The sequence below is a fragment of the Thalassophryne amazonica genome, chromosome 2 (assembly GCF_902500255.1).
Source record: "Thalassophryne amazonica chromosome 2, fThaAma1.1, whole genome shotgun sequence".
Lineage (NCBI taxonomy): Eukaryota > Metazoa > Chordata > Actinopteri > Batrachoidiformes > Batrachoididae > Thalassophryne > Thalassophryne amazonica.
Genome location: NC_047104.1, coordinates 138,548,801 through 138,569,010, shown reverse-complemented (window position 1 = coordinate 138,569,010; position 20,210 = coordinate 138,548,801). Strand labels below are relative to the sequence as shown.

At 43.4% G+C, this 20,210-nt stretch overlaps 1 protein-coding gene and 1 long non-coding RNA gene across 2 annotated transcripts in view; one reads left to right on the top strand and one right to left on the bottom strand.

Moving 5' to 3' along the window:
• The window catches only part of LOC117531331 (interleukin-18 receptor accessory protein-like), a 61,429-nt gene that overhangs the window by 26,744 nt on the left and 14,475 nt on the right, over positions 1-20,210 (top strand). The window contains exon 7 of the mRNA XM_034194406.1: positions 18,120-18,274. Within this exon, the coding sequence (XP_034050297.1) occupies positions 18,120-18,274 (155 nt within the window). The remainder of the gene's footprint in view (positions 1-18,119; positions 18,275-20,210) is intronic.
• Positions 3,860-18,591, bottom strand: LOC117531363. The gene is made up of 3 exons (XR_004566614.1): positions 18,495-18,591; positions 5,189-5,198; positions 3,860-3,870 (listed from the first exon to the last, which is right to left on the bottom strand). It is a non-coding gene; the product is annotated as an uncharacterized LOC117531363 (long non-coding RNA).

The window sequence follows — 20,210 nt, the reverse complement described above, 5'->3', positions numbered from 1 at the left end:
AAACCTGGAGGCAGTTGTAAGGTACCGACAGGCCCAAAGCGCAGCAGCCTCTGCTGTGAGGGAGGCAAAGCAGTGGGTGTGTGAGGAGTTCAGAGCAACCATGGAGAAGGACTTTTGTTTGGTACCAAGGTGCTTCTGGCGGACCGTGAGGCACCTCAGGAGGGGAAAACAGCAACGCCCACGCGAAGCAGGGCGGGGGTGTTGCTCCTGTTTATAAATCTAGGTTTAGCTTATTAGCTGTTGGGGGTTACAAATATCACTCATTTGAGCATCTGATTCTCTGCTCTGCTCAGGATATTACACATTGCCGAGGTCAGAAGAATAAAAATCAGTCGTATTACTTTGTCACTGTATATAGGCCTCCTGGCCCATATTCTGAATTCTTAGATGAATTTGGTGTGTTCATCTCTAACTTGTCAACTAGTGTAGATAACATTCTGATCATTGGTGACTTTAACATTCATATAAATAAGCCTTCTGATCCCCTCTGCAAATCATTTATGGAAATTGTGGATGCATTAGGATTTCGGCAGTGCATTTGAGATTCAAGGATTCAAAGGATTCAAAAGAATTTTATTGTCATATACACAAAAGAACATGTTCCCTGCACAATGAAATGTGTCTACTGCATTTAACCCATCCTAATTGCCAGTAGGAGCAGAAGTCGCCATTAGGCGCCCTGGGACCATCTCCAGATGTACATCCCTGCCTTGGTCAACAGCAGGGCTGAGCAAACCAAGACCGACCCATAACAAACGACACACACATAACACACAACACACATAGGCCGGCCCAGTACATAAACACATATTAAGAAGCACACACGAGGGAAAAAGGAGGAAAAAAAACCCTCATAGCCGCTGCGTTATACAGCAGCAATGAGGAAAAAAAACCCCATCAGCACAGAAAAACAATAATCACACAGACAAACAAAGACGCAGGACGACAACCGAGATTTGAAGGTCCAGTTTATCAGAACACTCCGGAGGCAGCCTATTAGGCGCCGTCAACGGCCTTGTCCGACAATCCTGGAGGGGGGAGGGGCTCAGCCCTGAGCAGTCCACTGTCCACAGTCAATGTCAGAGCTGGAGAAGCTGAGGGTAGGGGGATGACCAGGGAGCAAGGCTTAAGTGTTGATCTTCTTGAGGAGGTTTTTTATCACAGCGGCCTTGGAGTGCAGCTGTGTTTGGGGAGGCCAAATGAATATCCAGATTAGCAGACGCCTGAAAGATTCCACAGTTCTGAGAACAGAGTGGCTCTTAATGCATCTGAATGTAGAATGTGGTCTTTACAGACGGTCAAAGCGGGTTTCCAGAGCTGCAATCCTGCCCGAGATGTTTTCCAGCGTGCGGTTAACACCCGCCGACTGCGCAGCCACTGCCTTCCCAATCGAATCAATCATGTAGGGCAGTCTGGACGGCCCAATCAAAGCTGCCTCCACTTTCTTGATTTTCCGGTAAACCAGCGCCATGCCCGCTCCACACAGCAGAAAGCCGGTCACCACCAAGCCAAATATATACACATCTTTGACGTCCTCCACAGAAAGCATGTAAAGGCACATGACCTACCATCTCCTCCACGAATCCATCACGTAACCCATCACATGCGTCCCGGCAGGACAGGACGGATCCTCCGCCCCCGAATGTCTTGTAGAAAAAATATTGTCAATTGCGTTCAGAGACCACTTTAACAGATCCATTTTTGTCGTTTTCCAGAAGAGCAAAGCTGCAGCCTCACAGACAATACGCCACAGAAGAAGGAAAGATAAGGAGGGAGGGAGAAGAGAAAAGTGCATCCATCTCGGCCGAGTGCAAGCTGGCAAAAAAAAGTTCGACACACATTAGTGTGTCGAACTTTCTTGCTTGCCTCTACTGGTGGCTGGCTCTCACTGCGGTATTGTATCACTTCCTGTTCCGGAGCACAGCGGTGTTTTTCTGTATCTGTTAGCTGTTTAATCTGCGCAGTTAGATTGATCTAGTTATCTAGATTACGATTTGTTTCCCAGTGTAATCTTTACGTGCCTTAACTAAAGCACTCCTTCTGCTGAATCACCTCTAAATTATTTACACATTATTCACTTTGCGTGTTTTTAGGAATCCGCTAGCTTAGCGTAGCTACTAGCTCTTAGCCGATTTAGCATGGCGGCTTCTCCTGTCTCTCCCGCACTTTTCTGCTCTGGGTGTGAAATGTTTAGTTATTCCTCGGCCTCCTTTAGCAGTAATGGTACTTGTAATAAGTGTAGCTTATTCGTAGCTTTGGAGGCCAGGCTGGGCGAATTGGAGACTCGGCTCCGCACCGTGGAAAATTCTACAGCTAGCCAGGCCCCTGTAGTCGGTGCGGACCAAGGTAGCTTAGCCGCCGTTAGTTCCCCCCTGGCAGATCCCGAGCAGCCGGGAAAGCAGGCCGACTGGGTGACTGTGAGGAGGAAGCGTAGCCCTAAACAGAAGCCCGTGTACACCGCCAACCCGTTCACATCTCTAACCGCTTTTCCCCACTCGACGACACACCCGCCGAGGATCAAACTCTGGTGATTGGTGACTCTGTTTTGAGAAATGTGAAGTTAGCGACACCAGCAACCATAGTCAATTGTCTTCCGGGGGCCAGAGCAGGCGACATTGAAGGAAATTTGAAACTGCTGGCTAAGGCTAAGCGTAAATTTGGTAAGATTGTAATTCACGTCGGCAGTAATGACACCCGGTTACGCCAATCGGAGGTCACTAAAATTAACATTAAATCGGTGTGTAACTTTGCAAAAACAATGTCGGACTCTGTAGTTTTCTCTGGGCCCCTCCCCAATCGGACCGGGGGTGACATGTTTAGCCGCATGTTCTCCTTGAATTGCTGGCTGTCTGAGTGGTGTCCAAAAAATGAGGTGGGCTTCATAGATAATTGGCAAAGCTTCTGGGGAAAACCTGGTCTTGTTAGGAGAGACGGCATCCATCCCACTTTGGATGGAGCAGCTCTCATTTCTAGAAATCTGGCCAATTTTCTTAAATCCTCCAAACCGTGACTATCCAGGGTTGGGACCAGGAAGCAGAGTTGTAGTCTTACACACCTCTCTGCAGCTTCTCTCCCCCTGCCATCCCCTCATTACCCCATCCCCGTAGAGACGGTGCCTGCTCCCAGACTACCAATAACCAGCAAAAAATCTATTTAAGCATAAAAATTCAAAAAGAAAAAATAATATAGCACCTTCAACTGCACCACAGTCTAAAACAGTTAAATGTGGTCTGTTAAACATTAGGTCTCTCTCTTCTAAGTCCCTGTTAGTAAATGATATAATAATTGATCAACATATTGATTTATTCTGCCTTACAGAAACCTGGTTACAGCAGGATGAATATGTTAGTTTAAATGAGTCAACACCCCCGAGTCACACTAACTGTCAGAATGCTCGTAGCACGGGCCGGGGCGGAGGATTAGCAGCAATCTTCCATTCCAGCTTATTAATTAATCAAAAACCCAGACAGAGCTTTAATTCATTTGAAAGTTTGTCTCTTAGTCTTGTCCATCCAAATTGGAAGTCCCAAAAACCAGTTTTATTTGTTATTATCTATCGTCCACCTGGTCGTTACTGTGAGTTTCTCTGTGAATTTTCAGACCTTTTGTCTGACTTAGTGCTTAGCTCAGATAAGATAATTATAGTGGGCGATTTTAACATCCACACAGATGCTGAGAATGACAGCCTCAACACTGCATTTAATCTATTATTAGACTCTATTGGCTTTGCTCAAAAAGTAAATGAGTCCACCCACCACTTTAATCATATCTTAGATCTTGTTCTGACTTATGGTATGGAAATAGAAGACTTAACAGTATTCCCTGAAAACTCCCTTCTGTCTGATCATTTCTTAATAACATCTACATTTACTCTGATGGACTACCCAGCAGTGGGGAATAAGTTTCATTACACTAGAAGTCTTTCAGAAAGCGCTGTAACTAGGTTTAAGGATATGATTCCTTCTTTATGTTCTCTAATGCCATATACCAACACAGTGCAGAGTAGCTACCTAAACTCTGTAAGGGAGATAGAGTATCTCGTCAATAGTTTTACATCCTCATTGAAGACAACTTTGGATGCTGTAGCTCCTCTGAAAAAGAGAGCTTTAAATCAGAAGTGTCTGACTCCGTGGTATAACTCACAAACTCGTAGCTTAAAGCAGATAACCCGTAAGTTGGAAAGGAAATGGCGTCTCACTAATTTAGAAGATCTTCACTTAGCCTGGAAAAAGAGTCTGTTGCTCTATAAAAAAGCCCTCCGTAAAGCTAGGACATCTTTCTACTCATCACTAATTGAAGAAAATAAGAACAACCCCAGGTTTCTTTTCAGCACTGTAGCCAGGCTGACAAAGAGTCAGAGCTCTATTGAGCTGAGTATTCCATTAACTTTAACTAGTAATGACTTCATGACTTTCTTTGCTAACAAAATTTTAACTATTAGAGAAAAAATTACTCATAACCATCCCAAAGACGTATCGTTATCTTTGGCTGCTTTCAGTGATGCCGGTATTTGGTTAGACTCTTTCTCTCCGATTGTTCTGTCTGAGTTATTTTCATTAGTTACTTCATCCAAACCATCAACATGTTTATTAGACCCCATTCCTACCAGGCTGCTCAAGGAAGCCCTACCATTATTTAATGCTTTGAACTTAAATATGATCAATCTATCTTTGTTAGTTGGCTATGTACCACAGGCTTTTAAGGTGGCAGTAATTAAACCATTACTTAAAAAGCCATCACTTGACCCAGCTATCTTAGCTAATTATAGGCCAATCTCCAACCTTCCTTTTCTCTCAAAAATTCTTGAAAGGGTAGTTGTAAAACAGCTAACTGATCATCTGCAGAGGAATGGTCTATTTGAAGAGTTTCAGTCAGGTTTTAGAATTCATCATAGTACAGAAACAGCATTAGTGAAGGTTACAAATGATCTTCTTATGGCCTCGGACAGTGGACTCATCTCTGTGCTTGTTCTGTTAGACCTCAGTGCTGCTTTTGATACTGTTGACCATAAAATTTTATTACAGAGATTAGAGCATGCCATAGGTATTAAAGGCACTGCGCTGCGGTGGTTTGAATCATATTTGTCTAATAGATTACAATTTGTTCATGTAAATGGGGAATCTTCTTCACAGACTAAAGTTAATTATGGAGTTCCACAAGGTTCTGTGCTAGGACCAATTTTATTCACTTTATACATGCTTCCCTTAGGCAGTATTATTAGACGGTATTGCTTAAATTTTCATTGTTACGCAGATGATACCCAGCTTTATCTATCCATGAAGCCAGAGGACACACACCAATTAGCTAAACTGCAGGATTGTCTTACAGACATAAAGACATGGATGACCTCTAATTTCCTGCTTTTAAACTCAGATAAAACTGAAGTTATTGTACTTGGCCCCACAAATCTTAGAAACATGGTGTCTAACCAGATCCTTACTCTGGATGGCATTACCCTGACCTCTAGTAATACTGTGAGAAATCTTGGAGTCATTTTTGATCAGGATATGTCATTCAAAGCGCATATTAAACAAATATGTAGGACTGCTTTTTTGCATTTACGCAATATCTCTAAAATCAGAAAGGTCTTGTCTCAGAGTGATGCTGAAAAACTAATTCATGCATTTATTTCCTCTAGGCTGGACTATTGTAATTCATTATTATCAGGTTGTCCTAAAAGTTCCCTAAAAAGCCTTCAGTTAATTCAAAATGCTGCAGCTAAAGTACTGACGGGGACTAGAAGGAGAGAGCATATCACACCCATATTGGCCTCTCTTCATTGGCTTCCTGTTAATTCTAGAATAGAATTTAAAATTCTTCTTCTTACTTATAAGGTTTTGAATAATCAGGTCCCATCTTATCTTAGGGACCTCGTAGTACCATATCACCCCAATAGAGCGCTTCGCTCTCAGACTGCAAGCTTACTTGTAGTTCCTAGGGTTTGTAAGAGTAGAATGGGAGGCAGAGCCTTCAGCTTTCAGGCTCCTCTCCTGTGGAACCAGCTCCCAATTCAGATCAGGGAGACAGACACCCTCTCTACTTTTAAGATTAGGCTTAAAACTTTCCTTTTTGCTAAAGCTTATAGTTAGGGCTGGATCAGGTGACCCTGAACCATCCCTTAGTTATGCTGCTATAGACGTAGACTGCTGGGGGGTTCCCATGATGCACTGTTTCTTTCTCTTTTTGCTCTGTATGCACCACTCTGCATTTAATCATTAGTGATCGATCTCTGCTCCCCTCCACAGCATGTCTTTTTCCTGGTTCTCTCCCTCAGCCCCAACCAGTCCCAGCAGAAGACTGCCCCTCCCTGAGCCTGGTTCTGCTGGAGGTTTCTTCCTGTTAAAAGGGAGTTTTTCCTTCCCACTGTAGCCAAGTGCTTGCTCACAGGGGGTCATTTTGACCGTTGGGGTTTTACATAATTATTGTATGGCCTTGCCTTACAATATAAAGCGCCTTGGGGCAACTGTTTGTTGTGATTTGGCGCTATATAAAAAAATTGATTGATTGATTGATTAGTGATAATACGCTGGATCTGGTTCTCGCACGTGGTTTTGCTGTCACGAATATTGACATCATGCCTCTTACATCAGTGGTATCTGATCACTCACTTATTAAGTTTACAGTTTCACTGCCGTGTTTAGTGGAACAACAACCTTATATATCATTATGGCGATGCATCAGCTCCTCAACTAAGACTGAACTCGAAGCTAGACTGGCTGATATCTTAGGTTCACATTTGACAAATACCCAGTCAGTAGACAGACTTGTGGATAGTTTAAACTCAGTGCTCAAAACTACACTTGACATGATTGCACCACCTGTGTTAAAACCGCGCTCCCCCAAATCACAGTTACCTTGGCTCAGTGATCATCTGTGTGACCTCAAGCATAAAACAAGAGGTCTAGAACGGAAATGGCGTGGTTCAAAGTTAGAAGTATTTCACCTTGCGTGGCGTGATGCTATCTTAGACTATAAGCATGCATTATTGGCTACAAAGCAGACCTACTACTCTGATTTGATCAACAAAAACAAGCATAACTCAAAGTTATTGTTTGACACAGTAGCAACACTTTTGCATGGACAACCACCTGTAGTTCGCTCTCCTTTTACAGCACAAGATTTCCTGGATTACTTTGGGAAGAAAATAGAAGACATCAGGTTAAACATATCCCGGCATGCCCTAATCCAGCCACTACACCCTGCTATTGATGTGGGCGCCACTATTGAGGTATTACCTAGATTTACAGAATTTGACAGTATCTCACTAGGCATGCTGACAAAACTCATAATGCCAACAAAAAGCACAACCTGTTTATTTCATCCTATACCAACAAAACTGTTTAAGGACCTGTGGCCCACTCTTGGGCCGACTGTGCTGGAAATGATTAATCTTTCTTTAACTTCTTGATCTGTTCCTAAATGTTTTAAATCTTCAGTGATTAAACCATTACTTAAGAAACCTAATCTTGACCCTAGTGTATTGACAAACTATCGGCCGATATCAAATCTATCATTTTTCTCTAAAAATCTGGAAAAAGTGGTGTCACGGCAGCTCATAGACTATCTTACTGAGAATAATCTCTTTGAGCCACTGCAGTCTGCTTTTAGAAAATATTCTACAGAGACGGCTCTCACTAAAGTGGTGAATGATCTTCTGCTTACAATGGATTCGGACACCACTACGGTTCTGTTGCTGTTAGATCTTAGTGCTGCATTTGATACAGTGGATCATCATATTCTACTTGATAGGCTGGAAAATCATTTTGGGATTACTGGGAGTGCCCTTGCATGGCTGACGTCATACTTGACCAGCTGTTCTCACTGTGTTTTGTACAGTAACACTACCTCTAACCTTAGTGACATGAAATTTGGGGTTCCACAGGGGTCTGTCTTAGGCCCCCTGCTTTTCTCCCTTTATATAGCACCCCTTGGGCACATATTGCAGCGTTTTGGGATTACCTTTCACTGCTTTGCAGATGATACTCAGTTATACATGCCGATAACTGCTGGTAATTTCGTTCACATAAAATCCTTAGAAGATTGCCTTGCAGCAGTGAGAAGTTGGATGTCTAGAAACTTCCTACTTTTAAACTCTGATAAGACTGAAATGATGGTTCTTGGTCCAGTGAAACATCGGCATCAATTTAACCAGTTAACGCTCAGCCTCGGCTCGTGTGTCATACATCACACTGACAAAGTGAGGAACCTTGGGGTAATTTTTGATCCTTCGTTGTCCTTTGGCCTCCACATTAGAAATATTACTAGGACTGCTTTCTTCCACCTGCAAAATATAGCGAAGATTCATCCCATCCTGTCTATGGCTGATGCTGAGACCCTGATCCATGCATTTATCTCTTTTAGATTGGACTACTGCAATGTTCTATTTTCTGGTTTACCGCAGTCTAGCATTAGGGGTCTCCAATTGGTTCAAAATGCTGCAGCCAGTCTTTTGACACGAAGCAGAAAGTTCGACCACATTACACACATTTTGGCATCCCTTCACTGGCTTCCTGTCCCAGTAAAATCAGATTTTAAGGTTCTGCTACTAACCTATAAAATTATTCTTGGACTGGCACCTCCCTACCTAGCTGACCTAATTAAATCTTACGTACCGGCCCAGGCTTTACATTTTCAGGGTGCAGGACTACTTTGTGTCCCTAAGGTGAATAAGAAGTCTGCGGGTCACAGACCTTTCTCTTATCATGCCCCTGTTCTGTGGAATGATCTCCCTGCGTCAATAAAACAGCCAGATTCTGTGGAGACTTTCAAGTCCAGACTTAAGACACACTTATTTTCCCTTTCATTTGGCTAGCATACTGGTACAGTTTTGTTTTATGCTTTTTACTATTTTAATTCATTTATTAGTAATTGGAGCGGGCTGCGTCCTCAACTTTACCTAAATTCTGGGTGTGTTAGTGAAGTTTAGGGCTAGTGGGCGGCGATCACCTTAGTATTTATCTGTTTTTCTTGTTGTTTAATGCTGGCAAATTATACAGTATTTTATTGTCTTTCTGATGCCTGATTCTGTTTTTTTCTCTCTGTTTAAGGTGCAGCTCCATCCAGAGATGGGAGTTGTATTCGTGTTGGCGAGCCTCCTGTCCTGTCCGCCAATAGCATTTCTTGTATATTTGTCCGTGAATTGTTCGGTAATTTATGTTTGCAGCATGGCCCAAGCAGAGGGTCATCCTTTGAGTCTGGTCTGCTTGAGGTTTCTTCCTCAGAGGGAGTTTTTCCTTATCACTGTTGCTGTGGGGGTTGGTAATGTTAGACCTTACCTGTGTGAAGCACTTTGAGGCAACTCTGTTGTGATTTGGTGCTATATAAATGAAAATAAATTGAAAAAAATTGAAATTGAAATTGAAAATTGGAACCATCCAAGCTGTCTACAGTAAGGATGGGACTCTGTTGACCTCTACTGAGGATGTAATCTGGCGCTGGAAGGAACACTTTGAGGAACTCCTGCATCAGACCGGAGCACCCTCCATAGTAGGGGCAAAGCTGGAAGCTGATGGAGGATTTTCATCAATTTCCCTGTTGGAAGTCACTGAGGTAGTCAAACAACTCCACAGTGGCAAGGCCCCGGGGGTTGATGAGATCTGTCCAGAAATGCTGAAGGCTCTGGGTGTGCAGGGTTTGTCTTGGATGAGATGTCTCTTCAACATTGCGTTGAGGTCTGGGACAGTGCCTAAGGAGTGGTAAACTGGAATGGTGGACCCCATATCTAAAACGGGGGACCAAAGTTTGTGCCAACTACATGGTCATCACACTACCCAGCCTCCCTGGTAAAGTCTATTCCAGGGTACTGGAAAGGAGGGTTCAGCCAATAGTCGAACCTCTGATTGAAGAGGAACAGTGCGGGTTTCGTCCTGGTCGTGGAACAACCATCCAGCTCTTTACTCTCACAAGGATCCTGGAGGGTGCCTGGGAGTATGCCCACCCAGTCTACATGGGTGTGGTGGACTTGGAGAAGGCATATGATAGGGTACCCCGGGAGATACTGTGGGAGGTGAAGCGGGAGTATGGAGTGAGGGGTCCCTTCTCAGGGCCATCCAATCTCTGTACTCACAAAGCGAGAGCTATGTTTGGGTGCTCGGCAGTAAGTCAGACTCGTTTCCAGTGGAGGTTGGCCTCCGCCAGGGCTGGGCCTTGTCACCAATCCTGTTTGTTATATACATGGACAGGATATTGAGGCGTAGTCAGGGAGAAGAGGGTTTCCGGTTTGGTGTGCTCAGGCTCTCATCACTGCTTTTTGCAGATGATGTGGTCCTGTTGGCTTCATCGGCCGGTGACCTCCAACACTCACTGGATCGGTTCACAGCCGAGTGTGAAGTAGCTGGAATGAGGATCAGAACCTCTAAATCTGAGGCCATGGTTCTCAGCAGGAAACCGATGGATAGCGAATATGGCCCTGACATTGGCTGGAGAATCAGTGCAGCAGGGGCGGCATTGCAGTCACTCTGCTGTACTGTTGTGACAAAAAGGGAGCTGAGCCAAAAGGTGAAGCTCTCGATCTACTGGTCAATCTTCATTCCTACTCTTACCTATGGTCATGAGGGTTGGGTCATGACTGAAAGAACTAGATCGTGGGTACAAGCGGCCAAAATGGGCTTCCTCAGGAGGGTGGCTGGTGTCTCCCTTAGAGATAGTGTGAGACGTTCGATCATCCATGGGGAGCTCCTTCGCGTTGAAAGGACCCAGCTGAGGTGGTTCGGGCATCTGGTAGGGATGCCTCCTGGGCGCCTCCCTAGGGAGGTGCTCCAGGCAGGTCCATCTGGGAGGAGACCCCGGGGAAGACCCAGGACTAGGTGGAGAGATTAGATCTCCACATTGGCCTAGGAACACCTCAGGATCCCCCAGTCAGAGGTAGTTAATGTGGCATGGGAAAGTGAAGTCTGTGGTCTCTTGCTGGAGCTGTTGCCCCCGGGACCCAGACCCAGAAAAGCGGTTGAAGATGAGTGAGTGAGTAATAAAGCCTACAGAAAACTCACCGATTTGCAGAATAATGTCCCTGCTGGATCTAGTGTCCAATCTTCAATGTCCGGTTCATAATTAATCCATTTTCTATACCTGCGTAATCCAATTATGGGTCACGCTGGCTCCAAGATCTGCACACATCAATCAATCACGAGCCGGAACCATTCATCATTCATTTCATTTTTTTTTTTTATATAGCGCCAAATCACAACAAACAGTTGCCCCAAGGCGCTTTATATTGTAAGGCAAGGCCATACAATAATGATGTAAAACCCCAACGGTCAAAACGACCCCCTGTGAGCAAGCACTTGGCTACAGTGGGAAGGAAAAACTCCCTTTTAACAGGAAGAAACCTCCAGCAGAACCAGGCTCAGGGAGGGGCAGTCTTCTGCTGGGACTGGTTGGGGCTGAGGGAGAGAACCAGGAAAAAGACATGCTGTGGAGGGGAGCAGAGATCGATCACTAATGATTAAATGCAGAGTGGTGCATACAGAGCAAAAAGAGAAAGAAACAGTGCATCATGGGAACCCCCCAGCAGTCTACGTCTATAGCAGCATAACTAAGGGATGGTTCAGGGTCACCTGATCCAGCCCTAACTATAAGCTTTAGCAAAAAGGAAAGTTTTAAGCCTAATCTTAAAAGTAGAGAGGGTGTCTGTCTCCCTGATCTGAATTGGGAGCTGGTTCCACAGGAGAGGAGCCTGAAAGCTGAAGGCTCTGCCTCCCATTCTACTCTTACAAACCCTAGGAACTACAAGTAAGCCTGCAGTCTGAGAGCGAAGCGCTCTATTGGGGTGATATGGTACTACGAGGTCCCTAAGATAAGATGGGACCTGATTATTCAAAACCTTATAAGTAAGAAGAAGAATTTTAAATTCTATTCTAGAATTAACAGGAAGCCAATGAAGAGAGGCCAATATGGGTGAGATATGCTCTCTCCTTCTAGTCCCCGTCAGCACTCTAGCTGCAGCATTTTGAATTAACTGAAGGCTTTTTAGGGAACTTTTAGGACAACCTGATAATAATGAATTACAATAGTCCAGCCTAGAGGAAATAAATGCATGAATTAGTTTTTCAGCATCACTCTGAGACAAGACCTTTCTGATTTTAGAGATATTGCGTAAATGCAAAAAAGCAGTCCTACATATTTGTTTAATATGCGCTTTGAATGACATATCCTGATAAAAAATGACTCCAAGATTTCTCACAGTATTACTAGAGGTCAGGGTAATGCCATCCAGAGTAAGGATCTGGTTAGACACCATGTTTCTAAGATTTGTGGGGCCAAGAACAATAACTTCAGTTTTATCTGAGTTTAAAAGCAGGAAATTAGAGGTCATCCATGTCTTTATGTCTGTAAGACAATCCTGCAGTTTAGCTAATTGGTGTGTGTCCTCTGGCTTCATGGATAGATAAAGCTGGGTATCATCTGCGTAACAATGAAAATTTAAGCAGTACCGTCTAATAATACTGCCTAAGGGAAGCATATATAAAGTGAATAAAATTGGTCCTAGCACAGAACCTTGTGGAACTCCATAATTAGCTTTAGTCTGTGAAGAAGATTCCCCATTTACATGAACAAATTGTAATCTATTAGACAAATATGATTCAAACCACCGCAGCGCAGTGCCTTTAATACCTATGGCATGCTCTAATCTCTGTAATAAAATTTTATGGTCAACAGTATCAAAAGCAGCACTGAGGTCTAACAGAACAAGCACAGAGATGAGTCCACTGTCCGAGGCCATAAGAAGATCATTTGTAACCTTCACTAATGCTGTTTCTGTACTATGATGAATTCTAAAACCTGACTGAAACTCTTCAAATAGACCATTCCTCTGCAGATGATCAGTTAGCTGTTTTACAACTACCCTTTCAAGAATTTTTGAGAGAAAAGGAAGGTTGGAGATTGGCCTATAATTAGCTAAGATAGCTGGGTCAAGTGATGGCTTTTTAAGTAATGGTTTAATTACTGCCACCTTAAAAGCCTGTGGTACATAGCCAACTAACAAAGATAGATTGATCATATTTAAGATCGAAGCATTAAATAATGGTAGGGCTTCCTTGAGCAGCCTGGTAGGAATGGGGTCTAATAAACATGTTGATGGTTTGGATGAAGTAACTAATGAAAATAACTCAGACAGAACAATCGGAGAGAAAGAGTCTAACCAAATACCGGCATCACTGAAAGCAGCCAAAGATAACGATACGTCTTTGGGATGGTTATGAGTAATTTTTTCTCTAATAGTTAAAATTTTGTTAGCAAAGAAAGTCATGAACTCATTACTAGTTAAAGATAATGGAATACTCAGCTCAGTAGAGCTCTGACTCTTTGTCAGCCTGGCTACAGTGCTGAAAAGAAACCTGGGGTTGTTCTTATTTTCTTCAATTAGTGATGAGTAGAAAGATGTCCTAGCTTTACGAAGGGCTTTTTTATAGAGCAACAGACTCTTTTTCCAGGCTAAGTGAAGATCTTCTAAATTAGTGAGACGCCATTTCCTCTCCAACTTACGGGTTATCTGCTTTAAGCTACGAGTTTGAGAGTTATACCATGGAGTCAGACACTTCTGATTTAAAGCTCTCTTTTTCAGAGGAGCTACAGCATCCAAAGTTGTCTTCAATGAGGATGTAAAACTATTGACGAGATACTCTAACTCCCTTACAGAGTTTAGGTAGCTATTCTGCACTGTGTTGTTATATGGCATTAGAGAACATAAAGAAGGAATCATATCCTTAAACCTAGTTACAGCGCTTTCTGAAAGACTTCTAGTGTAATGAAACTTATTCCCTACTGCTGGGTAGTCCATCAGAGTAAATGTAAATGTTATTAAAAAATGATCAGACAGAAGGGAGTTTTCAGGGAATACTGTTAAGTCTTCTATTTCCATACCATAAGTCAGAACAAGATCTAAGATATGATTAAAGTGGTGGGTGGACTCATTTACTTTTTGAGCAAAGCCAATAGAGTCTAATAATAGATTAAATGCAGTGTTGAGGCTGTCATTCTCAGCATCTGTGTGGATGTTAAAATCGCCCACTATAATTATCTTATCTGAGCTAAGCACTAAGTCAGACAAAAGGTCTGAAAATTCACAGAGAAACTCACAGTAACGACCAGGTGGACGATAGATAATAACAAATAAAACTGGTTTTTGGGACTTCCAATTTGGATGGACAAGACTAAGAGACAAGCTTTCAAATGAATTAAAGCTCTGTCTGGGTTTTTGATTAATTAATAAGCTGGAATGGAAGATTGCTGCTAATCCACCGCCCCGGCCCGTGCTACGAGCATTCTGACAGTTAGTGTGACTCGGGGGTGTTGACTCATTTAAACTAACATATTCATCCTGCTGTAACCAGGTTTCTGTAAGGCAGAATAAATCAATATGTTGATCAATTATTATATCATTTACCAACAGGGACTTAGAAGAGAGAGACCTAATGTTTAATAGACCACATTTAACTGTTTTAGTCTGTGGTGCAGTAGAAGGTGCTATATTATTTTTTCTTTTTGAATTTTTATGCTTAAATAGATTTTTGCTGGTTATTGGTAGTCTGGGAGCAGGCACCGTCTCTACGGGGATGGGGTAATGAGGGGATGGCAGGGGGAGAGAAGCTGCAGAGAGGTGTGTAAGACTACAACTCTGCTTCCTGGTCCCAACCCTGGATAGTCACGGTTTGGAGGATTTAAGAAAATTAGCCAGATTTCTAGAAATGAGAGCTGCTCCATCCAAAGTGGGATGGATGCCGTCTCTCCTAACAAGACCAGGTTTTCCCCAGAAGCTTTGCCAATTATCTATGAAGCCCACCTCATTTTTTGGACACCACTCAGACAGCCAGCAATTCAAGGAGAACATGCGGCTAAACATGTCACTCCCGGTCCGATTGGGGAGGGGCCCAGAGAAAACTACAGAGTCCGACATTGTTTTTGCAAAGTTACACACCGATTTAATGTTAATTTTAGTGACCTCCGATTGGCGTAACCGGGTGTCATTACTGCCGACGTGAATTACAATCTTACCAAATTTACGCTTAGCCTTAACCAGCAGTTTCAAATTTCCTTCAATGTCGCCTGCTCTGGCCCCCGGAAGACAATTGACTATGGTTGCTGGTGTCGCTAACTTCACATTTCTCAAAACAGAGTCGCCAATAACCAGAGTTTGATCCTCGGCGAGTGTATCGTCGAGTGGGGAAAAACGGTTAGAAATGTGAACGGGTTGGCGGTGTACACGGGGCTTCTGTTTAGGGCTACGCTTCCTCCTCACAGTCACCCAGTCAGCCTGCCTTCCCGGCTGCTCGGGATCTGCCAGGGGGGAACTAACGGCGGCTAAGCTACCTTGGTCCGCACCGACTACAGGGGCCTGGCTAGCTGTAGAATTTTCCACGGTGCGGAGCCGAGTCTCCAATTCGCCCAGCCTGGCCTCCAAAGCTACGAATAAGCTACACTTATTACAAGTACCATTACTGCTAAAGGAGGCCGAGGAATAACTAAACATTTCACACCCAGAGCAGAAAAGTGCGGGAGAGACAGGAGAAGCCGCCATGCTAAATCGGCTAAGAGCTAGTAGCTACGCTAAGCTAGCGGATTCCTAAAAACACGCAAAGTGAATAATGTGTAAATAATTTAGAGGTGATTCAGCAGAATGAGTGCTTTAGTTAAGGCACGTAAAGATTACACTGGGAAACAAATCGTAATCTAGATAACTAGATCAATCTAACTGCGCAGATTAAACAGCTAACAGATACAGAAAAACACCGCTGTGCTCCGGAACAGGAAGTGATACAATACCGCAGTGAGAGCCAACCACCAGTAGAGGCAAGGAACAGCTGGAACAGACTTTTCTCCATGATGCAGTGATGTCCAGCAGCACTTCAGAGGTGTAATCCTTTTTGCTGTTCCTTTGCTTTTTTCACTCAGGGTGTCCACAGCAGATCCAAGGTGGATCTGTACATTGATTTGGCACAGATACGTCCTCCCCCATCCTCCTGCATTTTGGCTGTGATAGATAGATGAAAGTACATTTCCATGGCATGGCATTTAGCAGAAAGATTTTCCCAGTTTAAAGACACATATGTGTGGTATTGGAGCTGGATATGAGCAGTGTGTTGTTTATTGAAAGCATGATATCATATTTCGTCCCTGTTCATGCATTCCTCACAATGAAATCATCAAAGAACTCCCACTTTACATGCTTAGAGAGAGAGATGGGGAGAGAGAGAGAGAGAGAGAGAGAGAGAGAGAGAGAGAGAGAGAGAGAGAGAGAGAGAGAGAGAGAGAGAGAGAGAGAGCTCCAGATAAAAAATGATTTAAAATGACACAGTGCTGTGCTCCACTCCTGCAGAATTGTGCGCATCAAAAAACAAAACAAAACAACAACAACAACAACAAAAAAAACAGTAAACAAACAAAAAAAAATTAAATGCACAACTCCAGAAGTCCTGATGTCCTGCAACTGTGGCCAAGCTGGCAGCAGCTCGGCCACTTCCAGAAGCAGCTGTTACACTCCGATCATCTCTGCTAATGTGGCATGTATTATGACTTTTGGATTGTGTACTGTTATTTATTTTGTTGTGATGAGAAATTTAAGTTCACTGATTAAGTTCAAATGTTTGTGTTTTGCTCTTTTTGTATTTGTAGTGATGAGTATAATTTCCTAAGGTAAAAGGGGTAGGCGTATATAAGCTTTTGCTTCAACCTACACCCTTTCAGTTACATAGACTAACTGAGATATCAGTTTTTTTTATACTTAAATAAACTCATTCATAACATCAAGGCCACAGAGTGGACAAAAAAGCAAAAAATAAAGAGAAACTAGTACACTGCTCCAAGTGTCCAAGTACATCATGTAAAAAAAAAAAAACAACACAACAACCAGAGATCATGGCAGAGAGAGAAGATATAAAGATGCAAAGGGGGAATACAAAGACACAGGAAGAACAGAGCAAGTGATACGAGAACGTAAGGTACAACCCAGAGAAGAAACATCTACACTGGGCTGACAAAACTCATGTAACAATGGAATGTGCCATTCATTTCCAAACTGGACACTGTCTTGATCCGGTATGTCGTCTGACTAGCACAGGAATTGCGGAAGACGTGGACATCAGCACTTTTTTGGCACATTGAGACAGACGTGCGGAGGAATTCCGCGCGTCGCGGCAGAGCCGCATGGCGCAAAGCAACGCCGTAATGAAGCCTCACAGGACATGTTCTGGCATGTCCAGCTCATGCACAATTTCTCGGATACTCACATGACTGAAAAGCAACCGGAAGCCGTCTGAAAGCCACCTGAAAGTCGTCCTGTGAGACCAACACGGAGGTGGTTTTGTCCCACGCCATGAGCGGCACGGTGGCGCATCCCCCCGCTTCTCTTTCCATGAAAAAAACTTCTGTAACAGTGGAATGTGCCGAAAAAGTACTGATGTCCACGTCTTCTGACATTTTTGTGTAAGTCAGACGACATCCCGGATCAACAAAGCCTTCACGTTGGAAATGATCTGGTTGATTCAGCCTGTCGATCGGCGCTCGGAGTGCAGCACACTCTCAGCAGCTGTGGGCGGTCTTTAAACCGGCTGGAGCACTCCTTAATCTGTGCAATCCCCATAAAATCGTCCCTGAAAGCCATCTGAATTTTCCGAATGGTGTCCACCTGGAGGTCTCTCACAGTTCCTGGAAAAAATTGATGCAGCAAAGCTCCAAATCGTTCAGACATTTTATTCACAATAAAAATCCGACGAGAGGGGTGGACCACTGCTCACACAAAGCCTGTTCACAGGCGAATGACGCAACTGACAGGCGTGAAAAAACTCACGCATGCGCACGAAAGTTCAAGCTTGGCTGATGCAATCACACGTGATTCAAATCCATATAGTTTTTGAAAAAAAATAAAAAGGTCCGATACTTTTCTAACAGACCTCGTATTTTATTTCAGTATTTTGGGGGGGATGGGGGTGCAATTCAGGTATTTATCAGTATTGGGGAGTATATATTATATATTATGATTACAGCCTTGTTGGTTATATATCAAATGTTTGTTTTCAAAGACACAACCGTCTTTCATTGTGCTGTATCAGTGTTTGCTTGTGGGTTTTGTCAGAAGTTTTACATAGAATGCAAAAATGTGAAAAATATTTTTCTTGTACCAGACAGGAGAAACTGAGTTTTGCTGAGTTTCTGGTCAGAAGGACAGCGACCATAAAAGAGGTGACATTACTGCACTTGAATCACACTTACACCTGTACTGCCAGTAATTCTGTGGGAAACAGCACTGCAACGATCAAATTCAAGAGGAAAACTAAAGGTACTCTTATTTCTACTTTCACCTTCACGTTATTCACTGCCACTTTAAAAAGTACTGCACTTACTGCTCATAAAATTCTTCTTATTTGTCTTCCAAAATGTAAACAACTCAGAGCTGCAATTATTTAACATGATTCCATTAAAAAAAATAATAATGATGTTATTGGTTATAATACAATTTATAACAGCAGGAGTTTGGACATGAAAGCATGAAAGCTCACAGTCCGTAATTTCCGGACTGTAAGCTGCTACTTTTTTCCACACACTTTGAACACTGTGGCTTAAACAATGATGCGGCTAATTTATGGATTTTTACAGGGTTTCTCATGAGTCGAAATACGTCAATTGATGGTGTCCATTGATTGGCTGAAAGCTGCGGCCCTCATGCCATAAATTCACACACAGAGTAAAAAATACTTTAATTCCTTGTTGTGGGTGAAGGAAAGTCCCTCTTGGGCACTTTGCACCACAGTTGCTCCGTCAAATCAGTCAGCGGAGCCTCCCCCCACCCGGTGTCGAAGACCGAACAGGTCAGAAAAATCGGTCCGCCTTTTGCATCTGCGCATGCATCATTTCAGACCACAGTAGCGCGTCTGAGACGGAGTCTCTTCACCGAAAGCAATCAAATGGATTAATGGGATTATTAACCATCAGATGATTAAGGTAAAACCTCTTAAATCACTCTTAACTCAGTTTTAAGCAGAAACGAGACGAAATTCCGTGACGCTTTGAAATGTTTCGAAAAAATTAAGGTAAAATTACGGTGCTCAGTAGTCCGTGCATATATATATATATATATATATATATATATATATATATATATATATATATATATATATATATATATATATATATATATACGAGGTCTATTAGAAAAGTATCCGACCTTATTATTTTTTTCAAAAACCATATGGATTTGAATCACGTGTGATTACATCAGACATGCTTGAACCCTCGTGGGCATGCGAGAGTTTTTTCACGCCTGTCGGTTACGTCATTCGCCTGTGGGCAGTCTTTGAGTGAGGAGTCGCCCACCCTCTCATCGATTTTTTCATTGTTTAGGAATGGCTCAGAGACTGCTGCTTTGTTTGATCAAAATTTTTTCAAAACTGTAAGGCACAACTGAGTGGACACCATTCGATAAATTCAGCTGGTTTTCGGTAAAAATTTTAACGGCTGATGAGAGATTTTGGTCTGGTAGTGTCGCTTTAAGGACGGCCCACGGCGCCTGACGGCGATCTGCGCTTCGAGGCGGCAGCGTCTCGCCGTTTCAAGTTGAAAACTTCCACATTTCAGGCTCTGTTGACCCAGTAACTCGTCAGAGAACAGAGAACTTTCAGAAGAAGTCGGCATGATGAGTTTATTCAGACATTCCATTGTTAACGGACATTTTGTAATGAAAGAACGTGCGGGCAGAGTCGCATGTCGGGCCAGACCTGACCGCGGGGGGTCGCGACAGGAAAAACATCTCCGTTCGAAACCTTAACAGGCAAGTTGGAACATGCCCAAGCTGTTAAACAATTTCTCAGTTACTCACTTGTTGAAAGCCATCAAAAGCCGCCTGAATTTTACAAATGGTTTTCAACACGGAGGTGTTTTTCCTGTCGCGGCGCACACAGATTCGCCGAGTCATCACGGAAACGACTCAGCGAATTTGCGCGCATGTCTTTCATTAAAAAATGTCCTTATGCCGGCCTCTTCTGAATCGTCTCTGTTCTCTCACGACGTCCTGGGTGAACTAAGCCTTAAATTAGGATGTTTTCAGGTCAAAACAGGCCGACGACGGCGCGGGGGCAGCAGCTCAAGCAAAGCCGCCTAGACCTCCCGATCCACACACACCTCCTCCAGCTCCTCCGGGGGAACCCCAAGGCGTTCCCAAGCCAGCTGAGAGATGTAATCCCTCCAGCGTGTCCTGGGTCTTCCCCTGGGCCTCCTCC